General features: G+C 44.6%; 2 protein-coding genes, 1 long non-coding RNA gene and 1 pseudogene across 11 annotated transcripts; all 4 read left to right on the forward strand.

The window, feature by feature from the left end:
- Window positions 1–208: 208 nt before the first annotated feature.
- Window positions 209–843, forward strand: LOC109757072 (protein TIFY 11e-like; annotated as a pseudogene).
- Window positions 844–4,606: 3,763 nt separating this feature from the next.
- LOC109757073 (uncharacterized) lies at window positions 4,607–5,783 on the forward strand. Its single transcript, XM_020315912.3, has 2 exons — window positions 4,607–5,451; window positions 5,757–5,783. The coding sequence occupies exons 1-2, from the start codon at window positions 4,630–4,632 to the stop codon at window positions 5,781–5,783; spliced, it is 849 nt and encodes a 282-aa protein (XP_020171501.1). The 5' UTR covers window positions 4,607–4,629.
- Window positions 5,784–6,030: 247 nt separating this feature from the next.
- On the forward strand, window positions 6,031–6,948 carry LOC123494886 (uncharacterized). The gene has a single exon (XM_073503883.1). It carries the CDS (start codon window positions 6,085–6,087, stop codon window positions 6,946–6,948), a length of 864 nt encoding a protein of 287 aa, XP_073359984.1. The 5' UTR covers window positions 6,031–6,084.
- Window positions 6,949–15,504: 8,556 nt separating this feature from the next.
- Window positions 15,505–22,015, forward strand: LOC109757074 (uncharacterized). Of its 9 annotated transcripts, none has more exons than XR_012190092.1 (6): window positions 15,505–17,440; window positions 17,680–17,778; window positions 18,355–18,787; window positions 18,884–19,740; window positions 19,958–20,082; window positions 20,174–22,015. It is a non-coding gene; the product is annotated as an uncharacterized lncRNA (long non-coding RNA). The 9 variants fall into 9 exon arrangements; XR_012190093.1 differs by having other exon boundaries at window positions 15,506–17,440; window positions 19,968–20,082; XR_012190090.1 differs by having other exon boundaries at window positions 15,507–17,440; window positions 18,884–20,082; window positions 20,174–20,272; window positions 20,954–22,015.
- The last annotated feature ends 2,856 nt before the right edge of the window (window positions 22,016–24,871 follow it).

The following is a 24,871-nucleotide window of genomic DNA, read 5'->3' on the forward strand; positions in this document are numbered from 1 at the left end:
GCCGAGTTAACAACTGAACGTGCGGCATGAGTGGAGTTCCATCCACCATGTTGCAACTATCGTGCTGTCCCTCGACCAGCACGTGTTCTTCGTGCCAGGGACCGCCAGGAAGGAACATCCCACCCCCACGTTTGACAGCAACGACCCACAGGACATGCTGCGATTCCTATAAAGCAAGCCCATCAATTTCCTTCCTCCAACCAGCACAACACCCGATCGATCAAAGCAGAGCTTCCTCTCCCCACCGCGAGTTCGCGAGGCCTGCAGAGCGTACAGGGCCATTGATCGATCAAGCGGCAAGAATGGCGGCGACTGGGAGCGCTAAGAGCCGACGGTTCGCCGCGGCGTGCGGCGTTCTCAGTCGCTGCATTAAGGCGGCGGAGACGCGGCCGGTGGCTCTCCCCCTCATGCCCGGAGCGGAAGTGCTCGCGCAAGACGAGCACGCGGTGGGTCCTGCGCCGGAGCACGCGCAGATGACCATCTTCTACGGCGGGCGGGTGCTGGTGCTGGACGAGGTCCCGGCTGACAAGGCCGCCGAGCTGCTCCGTGTCGCTGCTGTCTCAGGCACAGCGCGAGGGAGCTGCGAGGCGGAAGATGGCGACCTGCCCATGGCGAGGAAGGCGTCGCTGCAGCGGTTCATGGAGAAGCGGAGAAGCGTAAGGGGAGGCTCGCCGCGCGCGCAGTCCCCTACAGCCGGCCCGACGGCGACGCCTTCTCCTGTAACGGTCTCACGCTTACGCTCTGATTCGTGTTCATGCGTAGTACAGTAGCCTGAGTAATTTACAGTCCATGTAAATGTGTGGTTTGTTGCTGGAGTACAAATTCTGAATTTATCTATCTACTTATCTTTCCCTAATAATAAAGCAAGGATCGACTTTGTCGAGTTCACCGTCACAATACGCTTCTTTCCATGAATTTACGTTTTTAGTTTGAATTTAAAACATATACATGAGGTGGTACTAATGTTGCCATCGGTATAGATTCGACAAATTAAGTTTTTCTATCCGTCATGGGCTTTGCCCCACATGGGCCGAGATTGTGAGCAGCGACTTTGCCCTTGCATATGGGCCGAGATTGTAGAGGAGCGCAGCAAAAATTCGTTGATTTTCATGGAAAACGAACTAATGACCTGCCGTTTCATCTCAACGTGCACGACCAACTAGGCTAAAGCCGCACATGTGTTAGCTTATGAATTGCCTGAAAAATAAGCAGAGCTGCCCCGAGAATCTAATAAATAAATGATTATCTGCAATTAGAAAGACAAGAAAGGAAGGAATAACGCCAAGAAAGAAAAGGCAAATCAAGAAGTTGACTCCACGGGAAGGCAATGATTTAATTAGTGCAGCTTGATTGCTTTCCTACTTAAAAGCGGAGATGCAGATCTAAAAAAAGCAAGATGCACGTGGGGATAATTATTGTCGCTGATTGCCTTCCTATTTAAAAAGCGGGCATATATATGCATATCACGAAATTAATTAGTAGGAAATCTAACATCAAATTATTTTATTTTATATTTGAACTTTCTGCTATTAATCTGATTTTTAGATAAAATCAACCTTTTTAATTGTACAATTTTGAACAAAAGTTTCTACATTCCATAATTTTCTTCCTCGGTTCCTGATTTTAGCTAATTTTTTTTAATTTTTTTCAACAAGGTGCACTAGACTTTTTTTCAATTTTTTTACCTTCCTCTATCGATATAGGTATAGAATTTGTCACAGTTGAGCAGAAGAAGGGCGCTTTGTCAAATTGACTAGAAGAAGGTGTCCATGGAGCAAGTTGGTGAAATGAACAAGATCGAACAATTCTCGCTGAATTTGAATTCACACCAAAAGTTTCCCCCGTTGTAACGCACGGGCATCTGTGCTATAATCTATCCCTAATAATAAAGCACGGATTCACTTTGTCGGGTTCACCGTCACAATACCCTTCTTCCCGTGAATTTACGTTTTCAGTTTAAATTTTACATATATACGCGAGGTGGTACTAATGCTTCTGCTCGTACCACGTCGTTATCGTTAATTTTATTTAATGACGTCGCTATGTTGGGCTTCCGCCTGAATCTGTACGTCGCTTTGCTGGGCCTCCGTACGGGCCAGAGTAGGCACGTGCATCGCGTCCGACCACGTCCATCCCGATCTCCTCCCTTGATCCAGGGCGTTTCCTTTAGGTCATTGTCGGAATGCCAAAAAAAATTGCGAATGTCTGGATTTGAACTCGGGTTGTCTAGGAAAGAGCACGTAGCCGCTAGCAAGGCTGATGTTTCTTGCAACAAAAAGAAACTCTTTTTTCTTTCTATGCAACTCTCAAAGCCTGGGCCATGCGCCTATCTCAATTGCTCCTTTTGTCCCTCATCTGTTTTGTCCTTCGCATGGGCCGAGCTGGGCCTGGTCTAAGAAAAGAAACGACGTTCATTGTCAAACTAATTAGTCCCACCTTGCCCCTTTCAATTAAAGTGCACTAATTTATATAGGCCTGTGAGTTTTACTACATCACCAAGCAGCCTTGGGTCGATTGAGGAAGGATGAGATGAGGCCAATTACACGAGAAATAAAAAGAAGGAAAGAGAAGCAAGATCACAGAAATAAGGAAGGAAAGGGAGGGAAAGATAAAAGGAAAGAGTAGGCCTTCTATATATGTGCTATTATTCGTGGGATAAATGTAATAGTGTTCAATAGTACAAACTTAGATACGCTGGTTGAAACCAGCGCAACGAACTAGCGGTGCTGTAGCAATCAATATTAGCTAAATTATGAGCAACTTTATTTTTATTACGCTCAATTTTCAACGGAACCAACCCATGCAGATCGAGGAGCTTCTTCATCACCACAATAAAAATGACCCCCATGAAACAAACATATGTTGCCTCGCCGCAATTGCTCTTTTGCTTGTGAGCTTTGGGAGGCCCTCTGCCATATGGATGTAGATGATTAAGAAGAGTTCAAAAAAAACCATCTCATTTTTTTCAGAAAATTAAAAGTGTTTTTTGTCACCTGAAACTTGGTTAGGGCATGTACAATGCAGGCGCTAGGAATAAAATCCTGGCAACTTTTGCATCGTCCCGGCTACTTTCGGCCTCAGACACATAACCTAGAGTCGGACACTAAAAAAAAGTATACACAATGTAGCTGCTAGGGTTGTATGATTGTGCATGTTAATTTGCTCAAGATTTTAAACGCTCTTGCATTGGAGCCGGCCTTAGGGTGATATTTTTAACCTTGTCATATGTTGGTCATTAGCTATTAATGATGTTCGTGTATGATAACTGATTCCGCATGAGCTTGTCAGTTAATGCTAGCCTACATAGACAGTGTGTTATGTTGTGGATCAGCTCATCATCTTGAGATTGATCACATTTGGGTGCATTGTGATCACATAGACATCACAACTATCTCGGACAAGCGCCGGGGAAGAGGATAAGGTGCGAAAAGGCAAGGGGTGTTTGATATTGATTTTCACCCGTTGCAACGCACGGGCCTTTTTGCTATCTATCCCTAATAATAAAGCACGGATTGACTTTGTCGGGTTCACCGTCATAATACGCTTCTTCCCGTGAATTTACGCTTTCCATAAATTTTATAATTTTCTCCGTTTGCATACAAATCCACGTTTTCTTCGTCGATTGGTCCGGTCCGTCGCGATCATTCCTACGTCAAGTGCTTGGGCCACATCGCCACATTGGGCCTCAGCCCGCTATCAGGCTGTTGTGAAAATAAAGAAGGTGGAGAAAAATAATTGCTCACGGGGGATCGAGCTCACAACCTCCACTTCAATGTTGAGCGCTGCCACCAATTGAGACAAGTCATGTTTACATGTAAAAGTAGAGAGGATACGTATACATAGCGATCATGCTTCCCAAAAAGAAGGAATTAAGGGAGAAGAGGAATTATAAAGGAGAATTAAATCGGGCGCTCATATATGGAAGGAATGAAAGGGAAAATTATGGGGAGAGAGATGGTTTGGTGAAATTAATGGGAGAGAGACCAGATCAAATCGCAGCAATCCCGAATTATGGGAGAAAGACCCCAATTAAATCTTGCTCATACTACAAGTGGAATGGAATGGAGGAATTAATTAAAGGCGGATTGATGGATTTAATGGAGGCCGATTATTAATTAAAGAGACCGATTAAATCGGCATTCATGCACAATGCCTGGAATGGGTCCAAAATGTGCCAATATTCCACATGTTTTTTTAAATTACAATATTCCACAAGTTGAACAGAGAAAGATACTACAAGTGGCACGCAGGCTAAGATATCGGTTGTGATCTAGAAAAGTAGCCATGATAAACAGTGTACACATGTTTAATAAAATAAAAAAGAAAATAGATAATGTAAGATGAATATCTCTACTCCTAATGGACGAGTTGGTTGAATAGTCCCCCACTTTCGTTGGTTTTTTTTCGACTGGTTTTTTTTCAACCGGTTTTTTTTCAACCGGTTTTTTCCATCCCCACGCCCACGCCCACCCACCGAACCCCACCCACGCACAGTCCAAAAACCAGCACCCTTCCACTGGTTTTTTTTCGTAGGTTTTTTCGTCCGCTCCTCTCGATCCCTAGAACTCCCACGCCGCCGCCCGCCCCTTCCAGGCCCCGCCCCCCAGCCCTAGCCGCAACCCCAACCCCATGGAGGTCGAGATCAAGCTCCGTCTCCCCGACGCGGCTGCACACCGGCGCCTCTCCTCCTTCCTCGCGCCCCGCCTGCTCCGCACCGACGCCCCAGCGCGGCCCCTCGCCGCCGCCACCGCCGCCCAACGGGACGTCCGCCTCTACGGCACCAACGACCGCGACCCCTCCCGCGCCGTCCTCATGCTCAAGCGCCGCCCGCGCATCGACGCCGACGTCAGCCGCGTTGAGGAGGTCGTGGAGCCCCTCGACCCCGCCCTCGCCCTCACCTGCGTCGACAACCCCGCCCGTCTCGACGCGGTCGACTCCCCCATCGTCCGGCTCGTCTCCGACGAGTACGGCGTCGGCGGGGACAAAGCGCCGTTCGTCTACCTCGGCGGCTTCCAGAACACCCGCGGTGTGTATGAGCTCGAGGAGGGCGAGGGGCAGGGGCTCGTGCTAGACGGCAGCGGGCTGGGCCTGCGTTGGCGGTGCCGGCATTCCTCTCCTCCGACGAGCGGTGGCGGCGGCGGCACGGGACGCAGTGGGCCTGACCTGCGTCGGCGACAATGGGGGCCCTCTCCTCCGTCGAGCGGCGGCGGCGGCGCGGGACGTAGTGGGCCCGGCCTGCATCGGCGGTGGCGGCGGCGGGATCCATCTCCTCCCTCAAGCAGCGGCGGCTTGGGACACGGTGGGCTTGGCCGCAAAGATGGATTTCTCTGGGGCATTCGATTACTGCCTCTGTTCCTCGACTCGCGTCAGGGACGCATATGCCCATCCGGTCGTTCCTCCTCATGGTCAGCGACGCAGATGCGGCCGCTGTCGTTCCTCGCACAGCCGAAGGTACGGAACTCCTCTACGCGACGGTGAGACACACGATGTAGCCTTCTGCGCTCGAGCACCATGGCACCACGCCGTGTGAACGTCCCAGGGAGGCATACTGGTAGGGGTTGCACCATGTAGTGTGTGGATGCCCACCAAATGTTCGATGTGTTCCCCTAATTGATCTCTCTATATAGCTAGCCCTCTGTATTTCAGTCTCTCCTTGCTCTGCATGCCTTGCGTCGTCCATATATGATCTTATTTTGTTTCAGTTTTTTTGCTAGATTTAACACTGTCATTTGTTTAAAACTTTAAATGTTATCCAGGTTGAACCATTGAAAGGGAGCACATAAAGCTGTAGAGGCACAACTTCTCTACTCCTAATGGACGAGTTGGTTGAATAGCCCCCCACTTTCGTTGGTTTTTTCGACTGGTTTTTTTCAACCGGTGGTTTTTCAACCGGTTTTTCCATCCCCCACGCCCACGCCCACCCACCGAACCCCACCCACGCACAGTCCAAAAACCAGCACCCTTCCACTGGTTTTTTTTCGTAGGTTTTTTCGTCCACTCCTCTCGATCCCTAGAACTCCCACGCCGCCGCCGCCCGCCCCTTCCAGGCCCCGCCCCCCCAGCCCTAGCCGCAACCCCAACCCCATGGAGGTCGAGATCAAGCTCCGTCTCCCCGACGCGGCTGCACACCGGCGCCTCTCCTCCTTCCTCGCGCCCCGCCTGCTCCGCACCGACGCCCCAGCGCGGCCCCTCGCCGCCGCCACCGCCGCCCAGCGGGACGTCCGCCTCTACGGCACCGACGACCGCGACCCCTCCCGCGCCGTCCTCACGCTCAAGCGCCGCCCGCGCATCGACGCCAGCGTCAGCCGCGTTGAGGAGGTCGTGGAGCCCCTCGACCCCGCCCTCGCCCTCACCTTCGTCGACAACCCCGCCCGTCTCGACGCGGTCGACTCCCCCATCGTTCGGCTCGTCTCCGACGAGTACGGCGTCGGCAGGGACAAAGCACCGTTCGTCTGCCTCGGCGGCTTCCGGAACACCCGCTGTGTGTGTGAGCTCGAGGAGGGCGAGGGGCAGGGGCTCGTGCTAGACGGCAGCGGGCTGGGCCTACGTTGGCGGTGCCGGCATTCCTCTCCTCCGACGAGCGGTGGCGGCGGCGGCACGGGACGCAGTGGGCCTGACCTGCGTCGGCGACAATGGGGGCCCTCTCCTCCGTCGAGCGGCGGCGGCGGCGCGGGACGTAGTGGGCCCGGCCTGCATCGGCGGTGGCGGCGGCGGGATCCATCTCCTCCCTCAAGCAGCGGCGGCTTGGGACACGGTGGGCTTGGCCGCAAAGATGGATTTCTCTGGGGCATTCGATTACTGGCCTCTGTTCCTCGACTCGCGTCAGGGATGCATATGCCCATCCGGTCGTTCCTCCTCATGGTCAGCGACGCAGATGCGGCCGCTGTCATTCCTCGCACAGCCGAAGGTACGGAACTCCTCTACGCGACGGTGAGACACACGATGTAGCCTTCTGCGCTCGAGCACCATGGCACCACGCCGTGTGAACGTCCCAGGGAGGCATACTGGTAGGGGTTGCACCATGTAGCGTGTGGATGCCCACCAAATGTTCGATGTGTTCCCCTAATTGATCTCTCTATATAGCTAGCCCTCTGTATTTCAGTCTCTCCCTGCTCTGCATGCCTTGCGTCGTCCATATATGATCTTATTTTGTTTCAGTTTTTTTGCTAGATTTAACACTGTCATTTGTTTAAAACTTTAAATGTTATCCAGGTTGAACCATTGAAAGGGAGCACATAAAGCTGCAGAGGCACAACTCCAAAGGAAACAGCACGGTGATGTTTTTCTATATGTTCAGTGTGTCTATAAACCAACATGCTGACTGCTAAAGTTCTTGCGGGCGTGATTGCTTTAATTTTAGAAGGCACTGATGTAACACAGGAAATAGTTACTACTGAAGAAATCATTTTTGCAACACTCAATCTTGAGTCTGCACTTGCTAACAGAGATGCACCCAAAACAATGTACTCCTGATTGTTTGCTTGGTAACATCCTCTCGTAGAAAACTTAAATTAGATTCTTTTTACTTCCTAATCTTTACATTTTGCATTTTAATTATTATCCTATATGCACAGGATCTTAGACAAATATTGTTAATGTCTACATTGGAAAGGATCCAAACTCTAAACAAGTGATTGGTGAATAATTTTTTATCTAGGTTCAGAAGTTGATAATCCGCTACAGTTCTTTCATTTTGCAGGCAACCTCGGGTATGATGAAACGGCTTTCTTTTGCTTCCGCCGTCACATTGCTGAATACGACTTTGAATCTCAGCTGCACTTGACTGCACCTTCTATCTTGATCCACTTGACAACTTATAATTTGCACGAGCATTCCCCTGCATAGTTTGTCCTTGGTCTGAAAGAACAATTCCTGATGATATATTCCAAATCAGGTTGTTGCCTGGATCCTATGAACAATATGTACAGTCACGCTGTCGTTATCCGTTTACCATCATGTAAGTTTTCACTACAGTTTGTTTCGGTTCCATTTCAGAATCCCCAAATCATTCAAGAGTGCGCGACGCACAAGGCTGTAATGTTTCCGCACTTGCATCCATAGAAGGGTGTTGGTAAATTCTGTTTTCGATGGATTTTGAAGGGAACTTCTGTTTTTATCGAGGATGAGACAATACTAAGAGACTAACAAGAACACAGTTAATTACTGGATCATCCATGTTCCCTAGCCGTGAATAGAACCTGCTGTGGTAACTTTCTTGTGGCTCTTGAAATAATTCCAGTGAAACTGAATCATTCAGTCATGCCTTCACTTAAGTAAACAATGGCTCTGGGTACTGGGATCTCTCATCTTGGTTATTTTTATATATTGCATTGCAAAACCAGAAGCTCAAGCTAGGCTAGGCTCACAGAATAATGATGATGATTACTTAGCTAAAATCCTAAGATCTAGAACTCCCTACCCATTTGCTCTAGCTGGCAGCAAGAATAATGAACAGAAAGCACCGTGCCCGGTTGCGTCGTGAATATGCCTAATCAAGTTCCATATGGATAGAATTTCATTGTGTTTGCCTTGTGAAATGGATGCAGATGTGGTCATTGAAGTTTGATCTGGTCGCGGACAGATGCGTCGAGCTGCATATTTAACCAGGTATATTTAATCATTTCACAGTTATTTAACCAGTGATAATACAAATAAAAAGATGTGGCAACATTTCAACCAGATACTTCATCGATTTGTTTTCGACCAGAAGTGGGTTTGGATTAATAGTTGATATATTGCTATTATTAGGAGCACTCATATTTCAGAATTTTGGTTAAATTGGTTGTGTATTGTATAGCTGATATTGATATGTTGCACAATATTCAAGCCCATTGATATATTGCAGCCATATATTTCCTATTTCTTGGTGAATTGGGATTGCAATTGATATCCCAGTCGTAAGAGTTCGAGTGCGAGTCCATCGTGATATGCACTTCCATCCCTATTTTCTGTTTTTTGGTGAGTATATATTCTTGATTTCAGTTTTTGTAATGGTTATTTAAGTGGATATGATAAATCGATAATTACGAAGAATGGGAATGCGATGGGCAAGAAAAATATACGAGAAGAATCAAGAAAAATTCTGTATTTGAAATGGAACGGAACTATACATATTGCAATCCAGACATACTATGCAATCAAACTGGTAGAATCCATGTGCCCTGTTGTGATTTCAGTTACTTTCAAGTTTCAGCATTTTTCTGGTGATTTTGATCTCTTGTCCAATGTTTATATGTCTGCAAAGCTTCAGTATAAGTGGCTAATGACCATATCCAAGGTGGCATTCAATGAATGACAACACCAGACCGGGAAGTTCATGGCGCATCTCTACGATGCATTTTTCTTCTTCTTTGGAAGCTTGTTTTAAGTTCGTTGTTTGATTAGCTGATTATAAGAAACAGTTTATGCCACCTGAAATATCAAAATGCATGCCGATTCATTCCTATTTGATAAATTTATAATGGTTTGTATGCTAAATATCATTTTTATGTGACATAATGAATGGACATGCTAACTGGTAATTATGGGAACGTCATGCTAATTTTTTTTCTATGTGATATGATGAATGGACCTGGAGGTTGCCCCATGGGCCCGTCGCCATTGGTTGAGGTGAAGCAGGTGAATAAGAAGGGGGTGGCAACGAAGGTGGCGGAGTGGCAGATGGCAGAGGTGGAGATCAGCAATTAATTCAAGAGGGAGGTGGTTGTCGTCAACGGCTCAGAGGCAGAGCAGGTGGACATGGCCTATTCCTTGCTCAACAAGATTGATGTGATTAAAATGAGCAAAAAATATCTCTGTTTTATTTTCATTTTTTGCATTTTATTTTCTACTGAAAATTCACCGAGCAATTACACTTGATTTGAACATGATTTGTATCTTCTTATGTCTGCATGTATCATAATTTCTTGGAACTGGAGAATAACATGAAGCTTTAAAACATTTTCAACATAGAAAAAGAGTTAGCCTCACAGATTAACACAGTTACTAAATTGCAAAATAATTTTTTTACAAGAATTAGCATGGTTCAGAGACTGAGTAGATCTTTGATTGCTGATGCAATCGGTCAGTGTGATGATTATCTAGCAAACCATTTCTATCCCCCAAATAAAATAAAATTGGAGTTCCTCAGCCATACATTCTTGCTTTGATAAAAGGCTTGAAAGAAACTAATTCACTATGGAATATGACTTGCTTTGAGCTTGGAGGAGTGCCTGCAATCTAAGCATCGTATTTCCTTTACATTCCCGATTCTTCCATTGACTGTGTACAAAGGGAGACGTGTCTATATCCCAATATCCATATCATTTTTCGGAAACTAAGAGATGCTTGTTTAGAGCCATAAACGACCATGTCCGGGTGAAAACTAAGAGATGCAACTTTCAAGAATCTAAATATTTTATCAATTTTTTTGTATGTTCATACTTTTTCCGGGGGATGGTCCGCCATAATGGTTCTGTACTAATTAAGTTACGACTTCTGAACTTTGATGCAATTTTTGGCATATGCACATTTTGGCACGATGATGGGATCATGGATCGATGGTGTCATTGTCAGCAACTCAAGCCCAAGACCAAGCATATTGCTACAATTTACAGAAAATGTGGGATGCTTCAAATGGGAAATGGTATGTGGTGGGTATGGTTTAATATGAACAATATGTCATGTTTCCTGCATAGAATATTTTACTCATGTTACTATCGTTTATCTATGCCTTGCATTGGCTGGTTATGCAGTATCATGCTTATGTGAGCCAAGTCAGCCAACATTTCTGTTTAGATCGGAACATGGCGAATTGGCAACCAATGCATCATATATTTTGCCCATTCACGAACCCGGTAAATATTTTGACAATTTAAGACTACAATACATATGTATTTCACTATAGTAAGCTACAGTTTTGTATGATGTTTCATTTTCACCAAAATTTACATCATTCCAAGAGGAGATAATTTGTAATGACTTTCCAACAACTGAGAAACACACTATTCCTATAATCTGTACCACGCTATTACTAAGATAAATTCTATATTGCGGTTTGGAGGGAGTGGTTATAGGCGCATTTGGCTGCCTCGACGATGCAGACGACCAAGTCTAGGGCATGCGCGCAACACCCTCTTGAACATGGCCAACTGATGGACGACAATGGGGGTTGACACATGACTATGTATGTGAACACTTGTTGTTCGTCTTCATCCCCTCGCACTCGCCCATGGAGCAGAGGGCGGCCGCCGGCGCCGGCACTCGTCCGGCCGACTTCGACCATCCCCCGAGACGCTGCGGCCACCGGCGAGCTTGGGAGAGAGCGCCGCCTCCGTCCCGTCTGGACACAGATGCCGAGGAGGGTAGAGGTGGCGGCGGCTTCGGTGACCGCGGAGGAGGCCGTCGGCCATGGTGGTGGACAGCGATTTGGTCGCTCCCGAGATGAACTAGAGAGGGGAAGAGCTTCGCCGAGGTCTCAGGGATCCAATGTCCATCCATCCATCTTGTTCCTTATTTAACATGAACAAATGAAGGTGGGGTGGGGGTGTAGGGAGGGGGAACAGCATGAAGATGGGTGGCACTATACATTTTTCTAGCAGTAACATTTGGCCAGCTTCTTATGATGTGTATGAATAGTTGATTTGTTCATTTTGATTTATAACCTTGTTGATGTTCACCTCTACCAGATTTCCATAATGGAACATCGCCCGGTGTATTTGAAGGTTGGCAGTTTAGATGGGCCAACCAATGAGTGAGCTTATGTCAAAATAAGCATAACATCTGTTTGATTCTTCTAGGGGTCACAACATGGTAAAAGATGCCCAGGCACACATCATTTTAGGGGTCATGTCATGCTTGATGTGTGAGAATTCAAACTTGTATGGCTTTGATGTATAAATGCATTATTCATAATGAAAATAATACCATTATGTGTTTAAAAATTATGTCATAATTCTGAAAAAATTTGGCATACTCTACCAGATAAATAAGTGATAATGGTAAAAAAAAAACTTTCTTTGGGAAGTCTCATGTCTAGAAGATTGAAACATTGAGATATTAGAAAGTGTGCATTAGTACTCCCTATGGAGAACCAGCCGGCTAGGGAATGAGAATAGCGACACGAGCTCTATATTTCTATGATGTGTTTGTATTTGAATTAAGAAAAAGGCAAATTATAAAAATTGTTCTATGTCTTGATAAAAGTTTAAAGAAATATGGATAATAGTGTATGCACACCATCAATACACACATGCACTCACACATGGATGGGACCGCCACTATTCTAATCATTCAACTACTGGTTGGTTTCAATAACATTTCTTAGGCGGTGCACATGCCATTTTGTCTCCTTTGCCATGGACCATGAATTGGCTGAACTCAAGGCTTGTTGACGCGGTGCTCAGCTTGCTCGTGAATTTGACGCGGCAAAGCTTATCTTGGAGATAGACTCAAAAACACTGGCACATTAAGAAGCTCAAAATTTGATAGATAAATCTATGGCCTATTGTTGAGGAGGTAAAGGAGTTAATGCGACTAAGGGAGGAGTTTAGGGTGGCATGGGTGAGATACTCGACTAATGGATCTTCTCACTGGCTAGCGAAGGAGGGTTGCACGAATAAGTTATGTAAAACACAACCCATTACAAAAAACATTTTTATTTGAGTTGTCAATAAAAGCATCTATAGTCAGATCTAGCAAATCCGCCCCCCTGAACGTCCACGAATGCGCCCGGTCAGTGTCTATTTTTTAGCCTCTATTTGTCCGTCCATGCATACATACTCCTCATTTTGTCCCTCATATGTCTGGTGACTTGCATGTGATTGGTGGAGATGAAAAAAGAGAGAAAGAACAAAAAGAAAAGGTTATCCGGGGTGGGTCGCGTCCTACGTGGCAGATTGACCCGATGCATCCGCGAGCCCTAATATTCTCCCCATATTTGGTGTCAATATGGGAGTTTGCGGACAACCATGAGTTATAAGGATGATATGAGGAGTCCGGTTGGGTCACCCTTTCCCTCTCTCCTGTTCGGTCACTGACCGGGCGAGTGTGTCGTGAACGTTTGAGTAGGATTTGAGGGGACCATAGCTGTATATGCTCTAATATTATTGTGTTTGATAGTATAATGTGTGTTAGCTGATTGTCAAAAAAATGTGTCTTAGCTTAGACGACATTGTTTTTGGTTATCATAACTAAGTGAGTAGCATCTTAATGTTTTCAAAAGCCCGTGGCAACGCACGGGCGTTCTACTAGTATTGAAATTTTTTCAAAAAAAAGGAAATATACTTACTCCTTATATGCGACAATCATTGTGTACCAAATGGTTTAAGGCGTGACTGGTATGCAATTACTCCGAATAGTAATGTTTTCTCTTTTTGTTGGACGTTGCTTATCTCCTTTGATTACTAAGCCTTTTAATATCTTTGATTTTTTACTTCCTGTTTTGATGTCAGCTTCACGTTAGCTTCACAAGTGAAACACGAACACGAGGTGCATCATTTTGCTTCTAACATCAGGGAATTTCTTTTCTTTCTTGAAGTATTAGCGAATTATCACTCTTTGTGTCAAGAATATGGTCCTTGGTACTTTAATTTACTTCTAATATTGTTATGCTACCTGCAACATTATTTAAATAGTAAATTGTATTTTGAGTTTATAACCATTTTCATTTTGTACCGTTGCAACGCACGGGCCTTTTTGCTATCTCTCCCTAATAATAATAAACCACGGATTGACTTTGTCGGGTTCACCGTCACAATACGCTTTCTTTTCATGTCGTAATACGCTTTTACAATTCGTGTAGACAAAATAAAAATCCAAGGTGGTACTACTCCCCGAGAGCTCTAACAGTCGAGCTTTGGATGACCTCGTGTACGTAATCGGGCCGGCCCAGTCGAGCTTTGGCTGAAACCTCGCGTATGTAATCGGGCCGGCCCATAACCAGGAAACAAGAACGTAAAAATAGCACGAAAAACAAAACCACACATGATGGGTTCGATCTCGCGACCTCACGCTACGTAGCAGGGACGCCAACCACATGAGCTAGCTGTTGATTATGCTCAAATTGCAGCGCCCCAGTTAAAGTAGTTTAGCGACAGGTCTATTTATTTTTCTTAAATATTTTCAACAATTCTTGGAAACAAGTGTGGACGATTTTCCTTAAAATATTTGAATATGAATACGTTTTTAAAATCGTCAATAAATATCGAAAATTCGAACAAAATTTCGAAACCTGAACAAATTTTGCAATTCCAAATGTTTATTTATTTTTGATATACGTTGTATTTTTAGAAGAATATACATTGAACTTTTTTTTACATAAATTTAACAATTTTACATACAAATTGAACATTTTTCTCCCGTTGCAACACATGGGTCTGTCGGGTTCACCGTCACAATACGCTTCTTTCCGTGATTTTACGCTTTCAGTTTGAATTTAAAATATATTCAAGGTGGTACTAAATTTTAGAATTTCCGTCCGTCTTGACTTGTCCGTACGTCAGCTTTCATCTCGCGTCCTCAAATATTAGATTCAACCTAGGCAGCCCATTATTCTGGTCCACCTAGCCCAACAAACAAATAGAAATCAGAGAGCTAAGACGAGGGCGGACTCTCGATCAGTTTGGAGTTTTCCCTTGACCCTCCCATAAATATGGGCTCAAGATTCAGGAAAGAGAGAAGGGGAGGAGGTGGATCCCTGGAGGCGGAAGGAGCCGGTTGACGGCCGATCTGACGGGGCACTTCATCTCGACCATGAGACCGCGGTAGTGTACGGTCGCACACATCAGCCATCTCATCAAGCGAGGACGCGGGGGCGCTGCCATCGCTGCTTTTGAGAACCCACCGGTCCAGCGGACAGCCATGGTCAATTGGAGCTGCTAAGACAGCGGCGGCGCGGGCGCGCAACCCCATTTTGAGGTGTGGTGGCTCGTGTCAAGGAGCCAACCATGATTTAGAAGGAACGATTTGATTATCTTCTCATGTACGTGAATAATACAGTCTGATCAGCACACAATTGAGACTTTGAGATCGATCAAACGCCATTGGCCGAAGTTGCTCGTTCAGCTGGTTCGTCAATTGGTCCTTCTGACCGCCAACAATACGGCCATATGGGAACTAGAAAACCAATGCATACAACCACGAGATCATGATCCAGAAAAACCTGATCCACCACTGATCCGCTGCTCTGGCTACCGTTCGTCGTCGAGCGCCTGCACCGTTCCCGCGCCGCCCTTTGCCCATACTGTACTCACAAATCACCATGTCGTCTTCCTTGACTGGAAACTCCAGGAAAGATGGCTTTATCACATTGAAGCACCGCGGCCGCCGCCGCTATAACCAATGCCACAAGTAATATCTGGGTGATCAGGGCACCGGATGACGATTAGCTGGATGCATGCTTATCAACTGAGGGCAAGCAGCTAGATGCATGTACGGATGATTACTGCAGGCGGACCGAGATAAAAGTACTAACAACTTCGAGCACGTCATGTCCTCAGGTGTGTTCCTATGCATATGTCATTATGTGCATGAAGCAAATAGCTAGATGCAGTATTGACATTAACTAAACTGAATTAGACTTCAAGATACTTTTTATTTTCTATTAGTGCCACATCTGTCACAATCTATATCCACAATTACTCACGCTTGTCGTCGTCTCCATAAAAAACTCAAGGTCTATCCGAAGTAAATATATTTGTCGCTGCATTACTTAGAGCCAATAATATATGTACATGTGTTTTTCAACTATTTAGAGATCTAGATAGAGATACTATGTGATAGTATATCATTATTGCTAAAAGGTTTGCTTCCACTGAGCATGTATGAGTATGCGCAGATAATTTCACACTTTGAAGGAAGTTTGTTTAGTTTTCAGACCTAAGTTAAGTTTATTTCGATCCAAATCCAACAATAAAATTTGGATAATTTCTCAATGTTATCTACAATGAGTGGCATGTATTTATACCATGACTAATCAGCTTGATCAATAATGTATTTTTGTATTTTTGCAGTTCTTTTTTTTTGCGAAAGAAGGAACTTTCATTAATCAAACGAGATGATTACATTTAGACTTAACTATGCTACTATCTCTTCGGGGAAGTTTCAAAGCCAACACACAAAGCCAACACACAGTTCGCTATTGCGCCCGTCCTATACAAGCAAGGGTGTGGCTAGCAGCATTAGCATGTCGAGTGATCTTAAGTAGACTAATGTTCCTCCTGCATATGTATTTTTGTGGTTCATATATGGTGAAAATTTTATATGTCAACTTTCACATACACATATCTGAGTAATACCACCTCCGATCCATAATAAGTATCGTAGTCTTGAACTAAACCCAGTTTAAAACTGTGACACTTATTTTATTTTAGATAGGAGGGGGTATCATTTTTATTTTTTTTCAAGGATGAGTGTTGCATCTCAATAGTAGCATGGCTGCCGAATGCCCGGCAATTTTACACCAAACGAAAGATAAGTCGAGGCAGAAGCCGACTGATTGGGTGCTATAGTTCACCACGGGAGGTAAACAGTCAAATACCGTATGAATTGTCAAATTCATTTTGTACCCGTTGCAACGCACGGGCTTTTTTGTTAGTCTCTCCCTAATAATAATTCATGGATTAACTTTGTCGGGTTCACCGTCACAATACGCTTCTCCTCGTAAGTTTACGCTTTCACTTTGTATTTCGTAAGAAGGAAGTTGCAAACCAAAACTGTTTTTTTTTTTTAGATTCTGAACTTCAGGGGTGGGGGTGTCTTTAGCCATGCTTATTGGATAAGGTTAGGACCATGGGCTATTTTTTAAAACTCCCACTGCAACGCACGGGCATGTTTTCTATGCTATAAAAAACACTAATCTGCTTAACCTTATTATCGATGTTTATTAAAATTGGATATATAAAATGGTGCATAATGGAACATGAAGCCAGTTATGCCCCTTTTTCGCCCGGTGCAACGCACGGGCATTTGTGCTAGTATACCCCTGTAAAAGAAAGAGAGGGGGCATATCCAAGCAATTATATCCGTTCATCTACAAAATCTGATGGTCCGTAATCCTTCTGTGGTTAACTCAACAAGCCACGCAATTAAGCCACTTACAGTCGATCGATCGTTAAAAAAAAAAACGTTCGCACGACCTCTCATCCCGCCCGCACGACCTCACGCCCCCACGCCGTTCCTTCCGCACGACCTCGCGCCCCCGCGCCCCCGCGCCGTTCCTCCTCCCGCACCGTTCCTCCCGCAGCCGGGCGCGGGTCGCAGGTCGCCGAGCCGCCCTTCGCCGCGGCCCGCAGGTCGCCGAGCCGCTGCCCCGGAGCCGCCCTTCGCCGCGGCCCGCAGGTCCCCCAGCCGCCGCCCCAGAGCCACCCTTCGCCGCAGGTCGCCGCCGCCGGAGCCGCCGGAGCCGCAGGTCTCCTCCCTGCTGGCCGCCCTGCCCTCCACCGCTCTTATCTTCAAGCCCAAGGCACGCACGCGATCCCCTCAGCTTCTGTCCTTTCTTCAACCCACGTATTCGTTTTCTGCATTATGAATTGTTCCGTCTGAACATCTACGCGATCCAATTACAACAGAAGCATAAATCCCTATATATATGCATATGAAATTTCAGAGTCCCCAAAGCTGATTAGAGAGAGAGAGATTAATGATAGATGTCTATTGGTCATCAATTGGTTTATATTGATTTTTCCTTCTTGTCCTTGGCAGCCTCGCCGCACGCTGAGTCCTCCAAGGAGATGGAAGCTGCTGTTCAACGAGGAGGGTTGTCTAGACGCAGCTGGAATGATCATGAGAGTACAACGTGGGGTGAGCTATATCTATCTATCTTTCATCACCAGCAGCGTAATTAGCTCAGTGACATATTGTATCGATCTCACACCCCGGGTAGGGTAAATGTCATGTATCATGTGTGACAACACCTGCAGTCAAACTGCTACAAATAACATTCAGGACAGTTGACAGTTCTTTTTGAAAAAGGGTCTGGGCAGTAGACACTGTTACATATACAGCCGATAGATAATTATTCATGAGAAATAAAACTTGTAGGAATTTGCTTGGTTCAGAGCATATTTCGACATTCTGGCTCCATCAGTTTGTTTCTCCAACTGATACAAGATTCAGTGGGAATACTCTGAATCATGCTTGCTTGATTGGTGGTAAATACACTGCCACGTAGCCCACTCCATTGTATTCTCATCAGTGACACTTCTTTACTTCCTGGAGGTGCATCCCTTCACACTGTTTTCTACCCTTTCAACAACTATCCATTTTCTTGGCTTTTGTTAGTATCCCTTGGGGCATATATACTGCCTCTATGCACATGTTGCGACTGCTCAGATTAATTGAACCAGGATGTTGTCTTTATTTTGGTTATGCGAACAGGGTGTCCACCCAAATATCAAAGGGGAAGTCTGGGAGTTTTTGCTGGGTTGTTACGACCCTAAAAGCACTACTGAACAGAGGAACCAGTTGCGGCAACAGAGAATGTTCTGTTTTATTTCACTCTTCATTTGCATCTTACTTTCGTCCTCTCATCTAAGTCCATTTTCATCTCATTACAGTTTCACTTTCCATTACGATGCATAATTTTTACAATCTAGCAAAGCACTCACCAATCACCTTTTTTTGTCCTGATTTTTGCAAGAGTGGCTACTTTAAACATATACTAGGATATGGACTGGACGACTGGCTGCAGGGAGTAGTGTATGATGCGTATGCTACAACAGCCATATTCATGCATTGCTTCACTTATCTTATTTTTACCAAAGATTGTCTATACTTTTCTGTGTGATTCCTTGCTTCAGAAATATAAGAGGTAATATGCCAGATATTAAATTCGTAATCTATATAACCTTGTTTGCTCAACGTGCCTTGCTCCTCAAAATCCTACATGTACTCGCTCCTTGCCCAGGCATCCGATGTTAGGAAAGAAAGGAGATGGTCTTGGTCAGTTGCACTGAAGCATGGGAAGGATGCAGGTGAGGCGGTGGAGAAGGACACCGACGTTGCCGAGGTTGTTGTAGCAGCGACACTCGAGAACGCTCAAGGGAAGAGTAGACGCGCCTGGGTGTCTGGGTGACTCTGACCACTGGTGAGTTTTTGCTCCTACCATTCTGACACACCATGTGTACAGTTTGTGCTTGCCTAGAAATTTTGCCCTAATAAACAACAAAATTATCTCCAATCATGTGTTGTATCTTCTACCATCTTCCATATTTTTTACATGACTAGCCACTTAGCATTACTATTCATATTTTATTTGTAAATGTATGCAAAGCTAGAAGCTTGAGGCTATCTTCTGAACCAAAATGACCACATTGACTACCTATGTTAAATCTTATACTAAGCTAATGTCAATAGTGATAAGCTCATGCAATTGTTCATCCTACTTGCATTGGATAATATTCTTCTCCAGAGTTCGCTTCTTTTTTTTGAACCAAAAATGATTATCTTCATATTTCGCCTCTTTTCTAAACCAAAATGATTATCTTCTTCAGATTTCCTCCATGAGCCACTGTAGCACCTTTTATGTTGTGACACTCCTACATATTCATGGTAGTTGCCAACCTGCATCCTACATATTCATTTATCTGTTTGTTTGTAAGATTGCATAATTTTGTGGATGAGGATCAGCTGCTTGTTTGCTTGTACTACCACACGAGTATGTGCAGACGATGAGGGCGTCAATGTTCAAGAGGTGCCCAGTCTCCTCATACGAGTACGTCCGCGGAGTTTTCAAAGAAAGAGATTGGAGAATTGCCACAAACTGTTAGTTCCTTGATTGCAGTACTGCATTTTTGTACACCCTGCTGAAGTAACTTGGTTGCTGTATTGATTAGTAAAACCACACACTGAGCATGCTTAGTTCAGTTGTTGGCCAACGGAGTATTCACCTTCAATCAGAACATGGATTTATGCTCAGCTTGTTTTTAGTTTAGAAGAAACTCTGACATAGTTGGATTTCACCCTATTCACGGCGGTGTAGGTTTTTGCAGAATTCGACCCTGTCCCAGTTGCAAGTGCTTCTCCTGCGCAAGTCCATGCCGCCACAACATATGATGGGGAAAAAGTCGCTGTCAAGGTTGTTGTTATATAAGAAAAAGACTGCAGGTCGTTTCGAGTTCACTTATGTGAAGTTTCAACTCTTAAATTATGGCAGCAGAGTTCAAATTTAACCAGCTGGCCCTGTTTTGGCTTACAGGTTCAACACGACCACTTGATGGATACTTCTGTAATAGATATGGCTACAGTGGATTTAGTACTGAATGCTCGTCATTATTTTCCCAACATTTAACTACAGGTACAACAAGTCAATGGGAGCAACTATTCTTTGTTTATTACCTTGTTCTCTGTCTCTTTTTAAACATACTACCTCGAAAGCTTTTAGGCTAATGATGATTTGTAGAATTAGTTATGATAGAGAGAAGGACACCGATCTGCATGGTTTGAAAATACCAATGAAATGAGGGTATGCTTCCTAACACATCTGTTAGTATTCAGTGATTCCAACAGGTCACGGACTTTCCATGCTCTCAGATAGCAACATTATTTATTCAACGGTGATGTGATTTTATCCATCTGAAGATTGTGTTATCATTGGTTTAAATCCGTGTGATATTACACATGTAGCTTGCTGGGTATATTTTACAATAGTTACTTTTCGAAATTTCTTAGAGATTATAAATGGGACAGCAGACAACATTGCAGATACGTCGCAGCTGGGCACCATGATCATTACTCCCATATCTCCCTTTTATGTTATTAATATATACATGTAGGTTTCCTTTTTGTTAATTTTTGGAAATCATAAAATAGTATTAGATATTATAGTTGTACTGTAATTTGCAAGGTTTCTGTTGACTGTGTACAAACAGATAGAATCTAATTCAAGTGACTTTGATTAATTTCCTTTTCCAAGTTATTGTTGGGCCAGATATTTACCTCTATAAAATATTTCTTTCCACTTCTCTTTTGCTCACAGGAAATCTGGTCCAAGCCCGACCGCAGTGTTATATAAGGATGTTGGAGGCAGCATCGGAAGAGACAAGTCTGCATTAAAGTTGTCCAACCTTTACTGTTATATGAAACATATGTTTTCTTAGCGTTTTCTAAGCATTGTCTGGTCATCTATTGACTTATCATCCTATCTTTTATAAATCATGGAATTTTTAAAGTTCGAAAAGTGCATAAATGAGCTATTTCACTTTACAGTGAGAGATGGATGGAGTGCTTGTGACACAGAAAGCCTCTTTCGTGGATCTAATAACACAAATATTTTTCCAGTATTTCTTTAAATCTGGCAACATTTTTGGATCGCCACCAAGAAAATAAATTGGCACAAGCTTACTAACATAGAGTTGCAGGTCAGCGTGCACTAAAAATATTTAAATTTAGAGGAATGTTTCCGAGATAGTTTAGGCGTTATTTTTTTGGTCATGTTTTTTGGAAAATACCTTTTAGTCATGCTTGCTTTTCTACTGCTTGTTGAAAATTAAAAAAATAGGATCAGGTTGTACGTGATAGAATATATGCCTAGAAAATGAAAAGGATAATAGATTCCCAAGTACTAGAACTGTCATACCATTCCAGGAAGTTACTTCTTGATGTCATTCCAGGAAATAGAAGGATCAATAGAATGTTCTTGATGATCATTTTAGGTGTTCTTTTAGGCAGCAACAACAAATAGCAGGGGCTTCATCTTAGCACTGATCAATAGGAGCATGTTCGAACTATTGCATAGGTAAAATCATTTCTTCACGACGACTTCTCTTACGCTTCTAGGGAATCTGGTCCAAACTCCACATCGCTGTCACCGAACAAAGTTGGAGGCACAATTGAAAGAGACCAGCCAGATTCTTCTTCCGGTTATTAAAAAGAAAATCTGTCTCGAGATTTCATGGCATGTCATTTGATTTATCTTTGCTCGTGTTCTTATTGTGTCTGATGTCATGATTGACATTTATTTCATAATTACCATATACTTCGACACATCATATGTTTTGCTTTATTTATGGACAACAAGATACGTTTACTTATTGTTATACGTTTATTTATGGAGGGTCTATAAGATTATCTAGATGAATTCATCTCCAGGGTAAAAGAAGCCAGCCAATTTGCATGATGTTTGATTGGAAATAATATGGCCTTGAAAATGTGTGAGTGCTTTCTTGGCATCTTACATTGCAGAATCAAACATTGATGCTGCCTTGCTAAGCATACCTTTGTAAATTCTCTTGGGGAGAAAAAGTATAACGTGCAATTTGCAAGTTGCAACATTGATCCCAAAATACATGGTGTTCACACACATCTATTTTATGTACTTTGTCATAAACCAAAGTATCCAGAGTTTTTCATCAGTGATCTCTATTTATATAGAGATAAGTTATGAAAGAATGACATTCAAGAACTTTAAACCTAACTCTCGCTAGATGTAAGGGCCTGAAAACACGGTTTCGGGCCTATGTGATAAATGCTAACTTGGCTGTTTTTGTGTGTGATATTTTCTTATACTACCATCAACAACTATAAGTATACGGTAGTATGAGACATGCACGCAAGGTGTATCTTTAAAAAAAGTATTAGCCGAGACGTGCGTTTGCACGTGCAAGCTTACTAGTTATGATCAGAAAATCTAGCTGTCTTCTCGCAAAAAAAAAAAAGATGTTGCATTTTTATAAAAACTTGAGATTATATTTAAAATAAGTAGTGTTGCAACGGACACTAATAAAATAGGAAACCAATCTAGCAACACCACTCCTCGCCGGCAAAACCCTTGATTACGCACACGGATTAAAGATGTCGTTGTTTTGACAAACTGATCATGGCGAATTGGCTTGACGGGCTTCTTTTATTATGACCAATCCATGGTCTCTTTTTTTCTTTTCTTTTTTACCAATCCATGGTCTTTGCTTCATATGCGTGATGGCTTGGCTACTAGTACTATCCACTTCGAAAACGCTTGCATTTTGCGCACCGGCCGAAAGCTTCGGCCGGTCGTCTTCGCGCACGTGCATTCATCTCTCTCCTTCTTTATTTCAGAAAAAAAAAGCATCGCAGCTCATTCATGGCGACTGCACCCTTCGCCCACCGCCTCGCTGAGCGCCTCCAGGCAGATCCGCATTGTTCCTCCAACCGGCTTGCCTCCTCTGTCGGATCTCGTCCGCAGGCCGTCATGGAGTTGCCGGCCTTCCCTTCCCTGTCAGCATGGGGGCGATCCCTTTTCCCGTTACCTCACCTGTTTCTCCTCCGGTGAGCAGGCCGCCGCCTCCCACGCCACCTCCTCAACAAATCCCCCGCTCCGCCGCATCCGATGCCACCAGTGTTGGAGATGAAAAGGCATGACCAGAGACGGTGATGTTGCAACCGGTGACGAGAAAAGCTACTACCGGTGACGAGAAAAGCTCCGACCGGCGACGAGAAAAGCTACGACTAGAGACGACGACGTTACAACCAGCGACGAGAAAAGCTACGACCGGCGATGAGAAAGTGGGTCGGTCGCTGCGCAACATTAAAAGCTGCAACCGACGATCGATAATGCTACAACCGGCATTATCGAAAGCTTCAACCGGAGACGACGGGAATCGAGGGCCGCCCACCATGCAACCGCGGAAGCTGCAACCGGTGACGAAAAAAGCTTCAACCAGTTAGAAAAAAGCTTCAACCGGCGATATAAAAAGGTTCAACCGGCGACAGCGAAACGCAAAAAGCTACAATCGTTGACACAAAAGCTTCGCCCATATGTTTGAAAAGCTTCAACTAGAGAGCGGCGAGAAAAAAGCTGCAGCAGCGAGCCGTTGATGCACACGACGTTTTCCATGCATCAATGGTCTTGCGGCGGATGCTGGAGCCGGCGCCCCCGCCATTGCTGCATAGGGAGGAGCGGACCAGTGGGCGCTGGTGTTGCAACCGGCAAGCGGCGACGGCGAGCGATGGCGAGTGGCGGCGGCGATGGCGAGCAGCGACGGCCGCAGCGAATCCCGGCGGTGCTTCAAGCTCTCCGCTGCTCATGCGGGTTTTGACGGGGTGCGGCATTGCTTGCTGCAGTTTTCTGTTTCTCCTATGCGGAAGGAGGACGAAGCGAGGTGGAGCGATCCGATGTCTCACAGAGACAAAATCGTACTACATGTAGGACCAGCCCAAATTTGGGCCGGCGCACCGGCGCGTATCATCGCCCTATCCACTTTGCCATGTGGGCAGATGGACCCCCAGTGTGTTACATCCTCATCGCGCCTACAAGTACCGGCATGTAAATACAAGCGCTCATATGGCTTCAGACATTTTTTGAAAACGGTCATACATACATGTATACATTCATCCATATGAGTCTAAAATAAATAAAATATTCATCTATATAAATGTACTCGCTCGTATATCATTATTTTTTGTTGATAAACTTCTAATCTATATATCTCCAATCATGACAGTATAAAGAACATCAGAGATAATAAAAATTACAATCAAGTCCGTGAATCACCTAGCGACGACTACAAACAATGGAGCGAGCCGAAGGCGCACTGCGCTCATCGCTCTCCCTCTTCGGATCTAGGCATACCTTGTTGTACTAGACAGTCGGGAATTCGTTATGCTAAGGGCCCCATAGGAGCAGCGCACCAGAGCAGTAACCATCGCTGATGAAGAAAATCGTGGATTGGAAGGATCAAACCTGTAAACACCCAAACGAAGACGAACAAGGACTAAATCCAAGCAGATCCACCGAAAACCAGCACTGACCGAATCCCGCAAGATCCGATGGAAACACACCTTCACACGCACTCCGACGATGCTAGACATATCATCAAGACGGGGATAGAACGTGGAAGACATTATTTCTACTGAGGGACATCGCCGCCATCACACAACCCAAACCAAGACACTTAACCTAACAAGAACAAGAACTGGG

Source organism: Aegilops tauschii, chromosome 7, assembly GCF_002575655.3.
Source record: "Aegilops tauschii subsp. strangulata cultivar AL8/78 chromosome 7, Aet v6.0, whole genome shotgun sequence".
NCBI lineage: Eukaryota > Viridiplantae > Streptophyta > Magnoliopsida > Poales > Poaceae > Aegilops > Aegilops tauschii.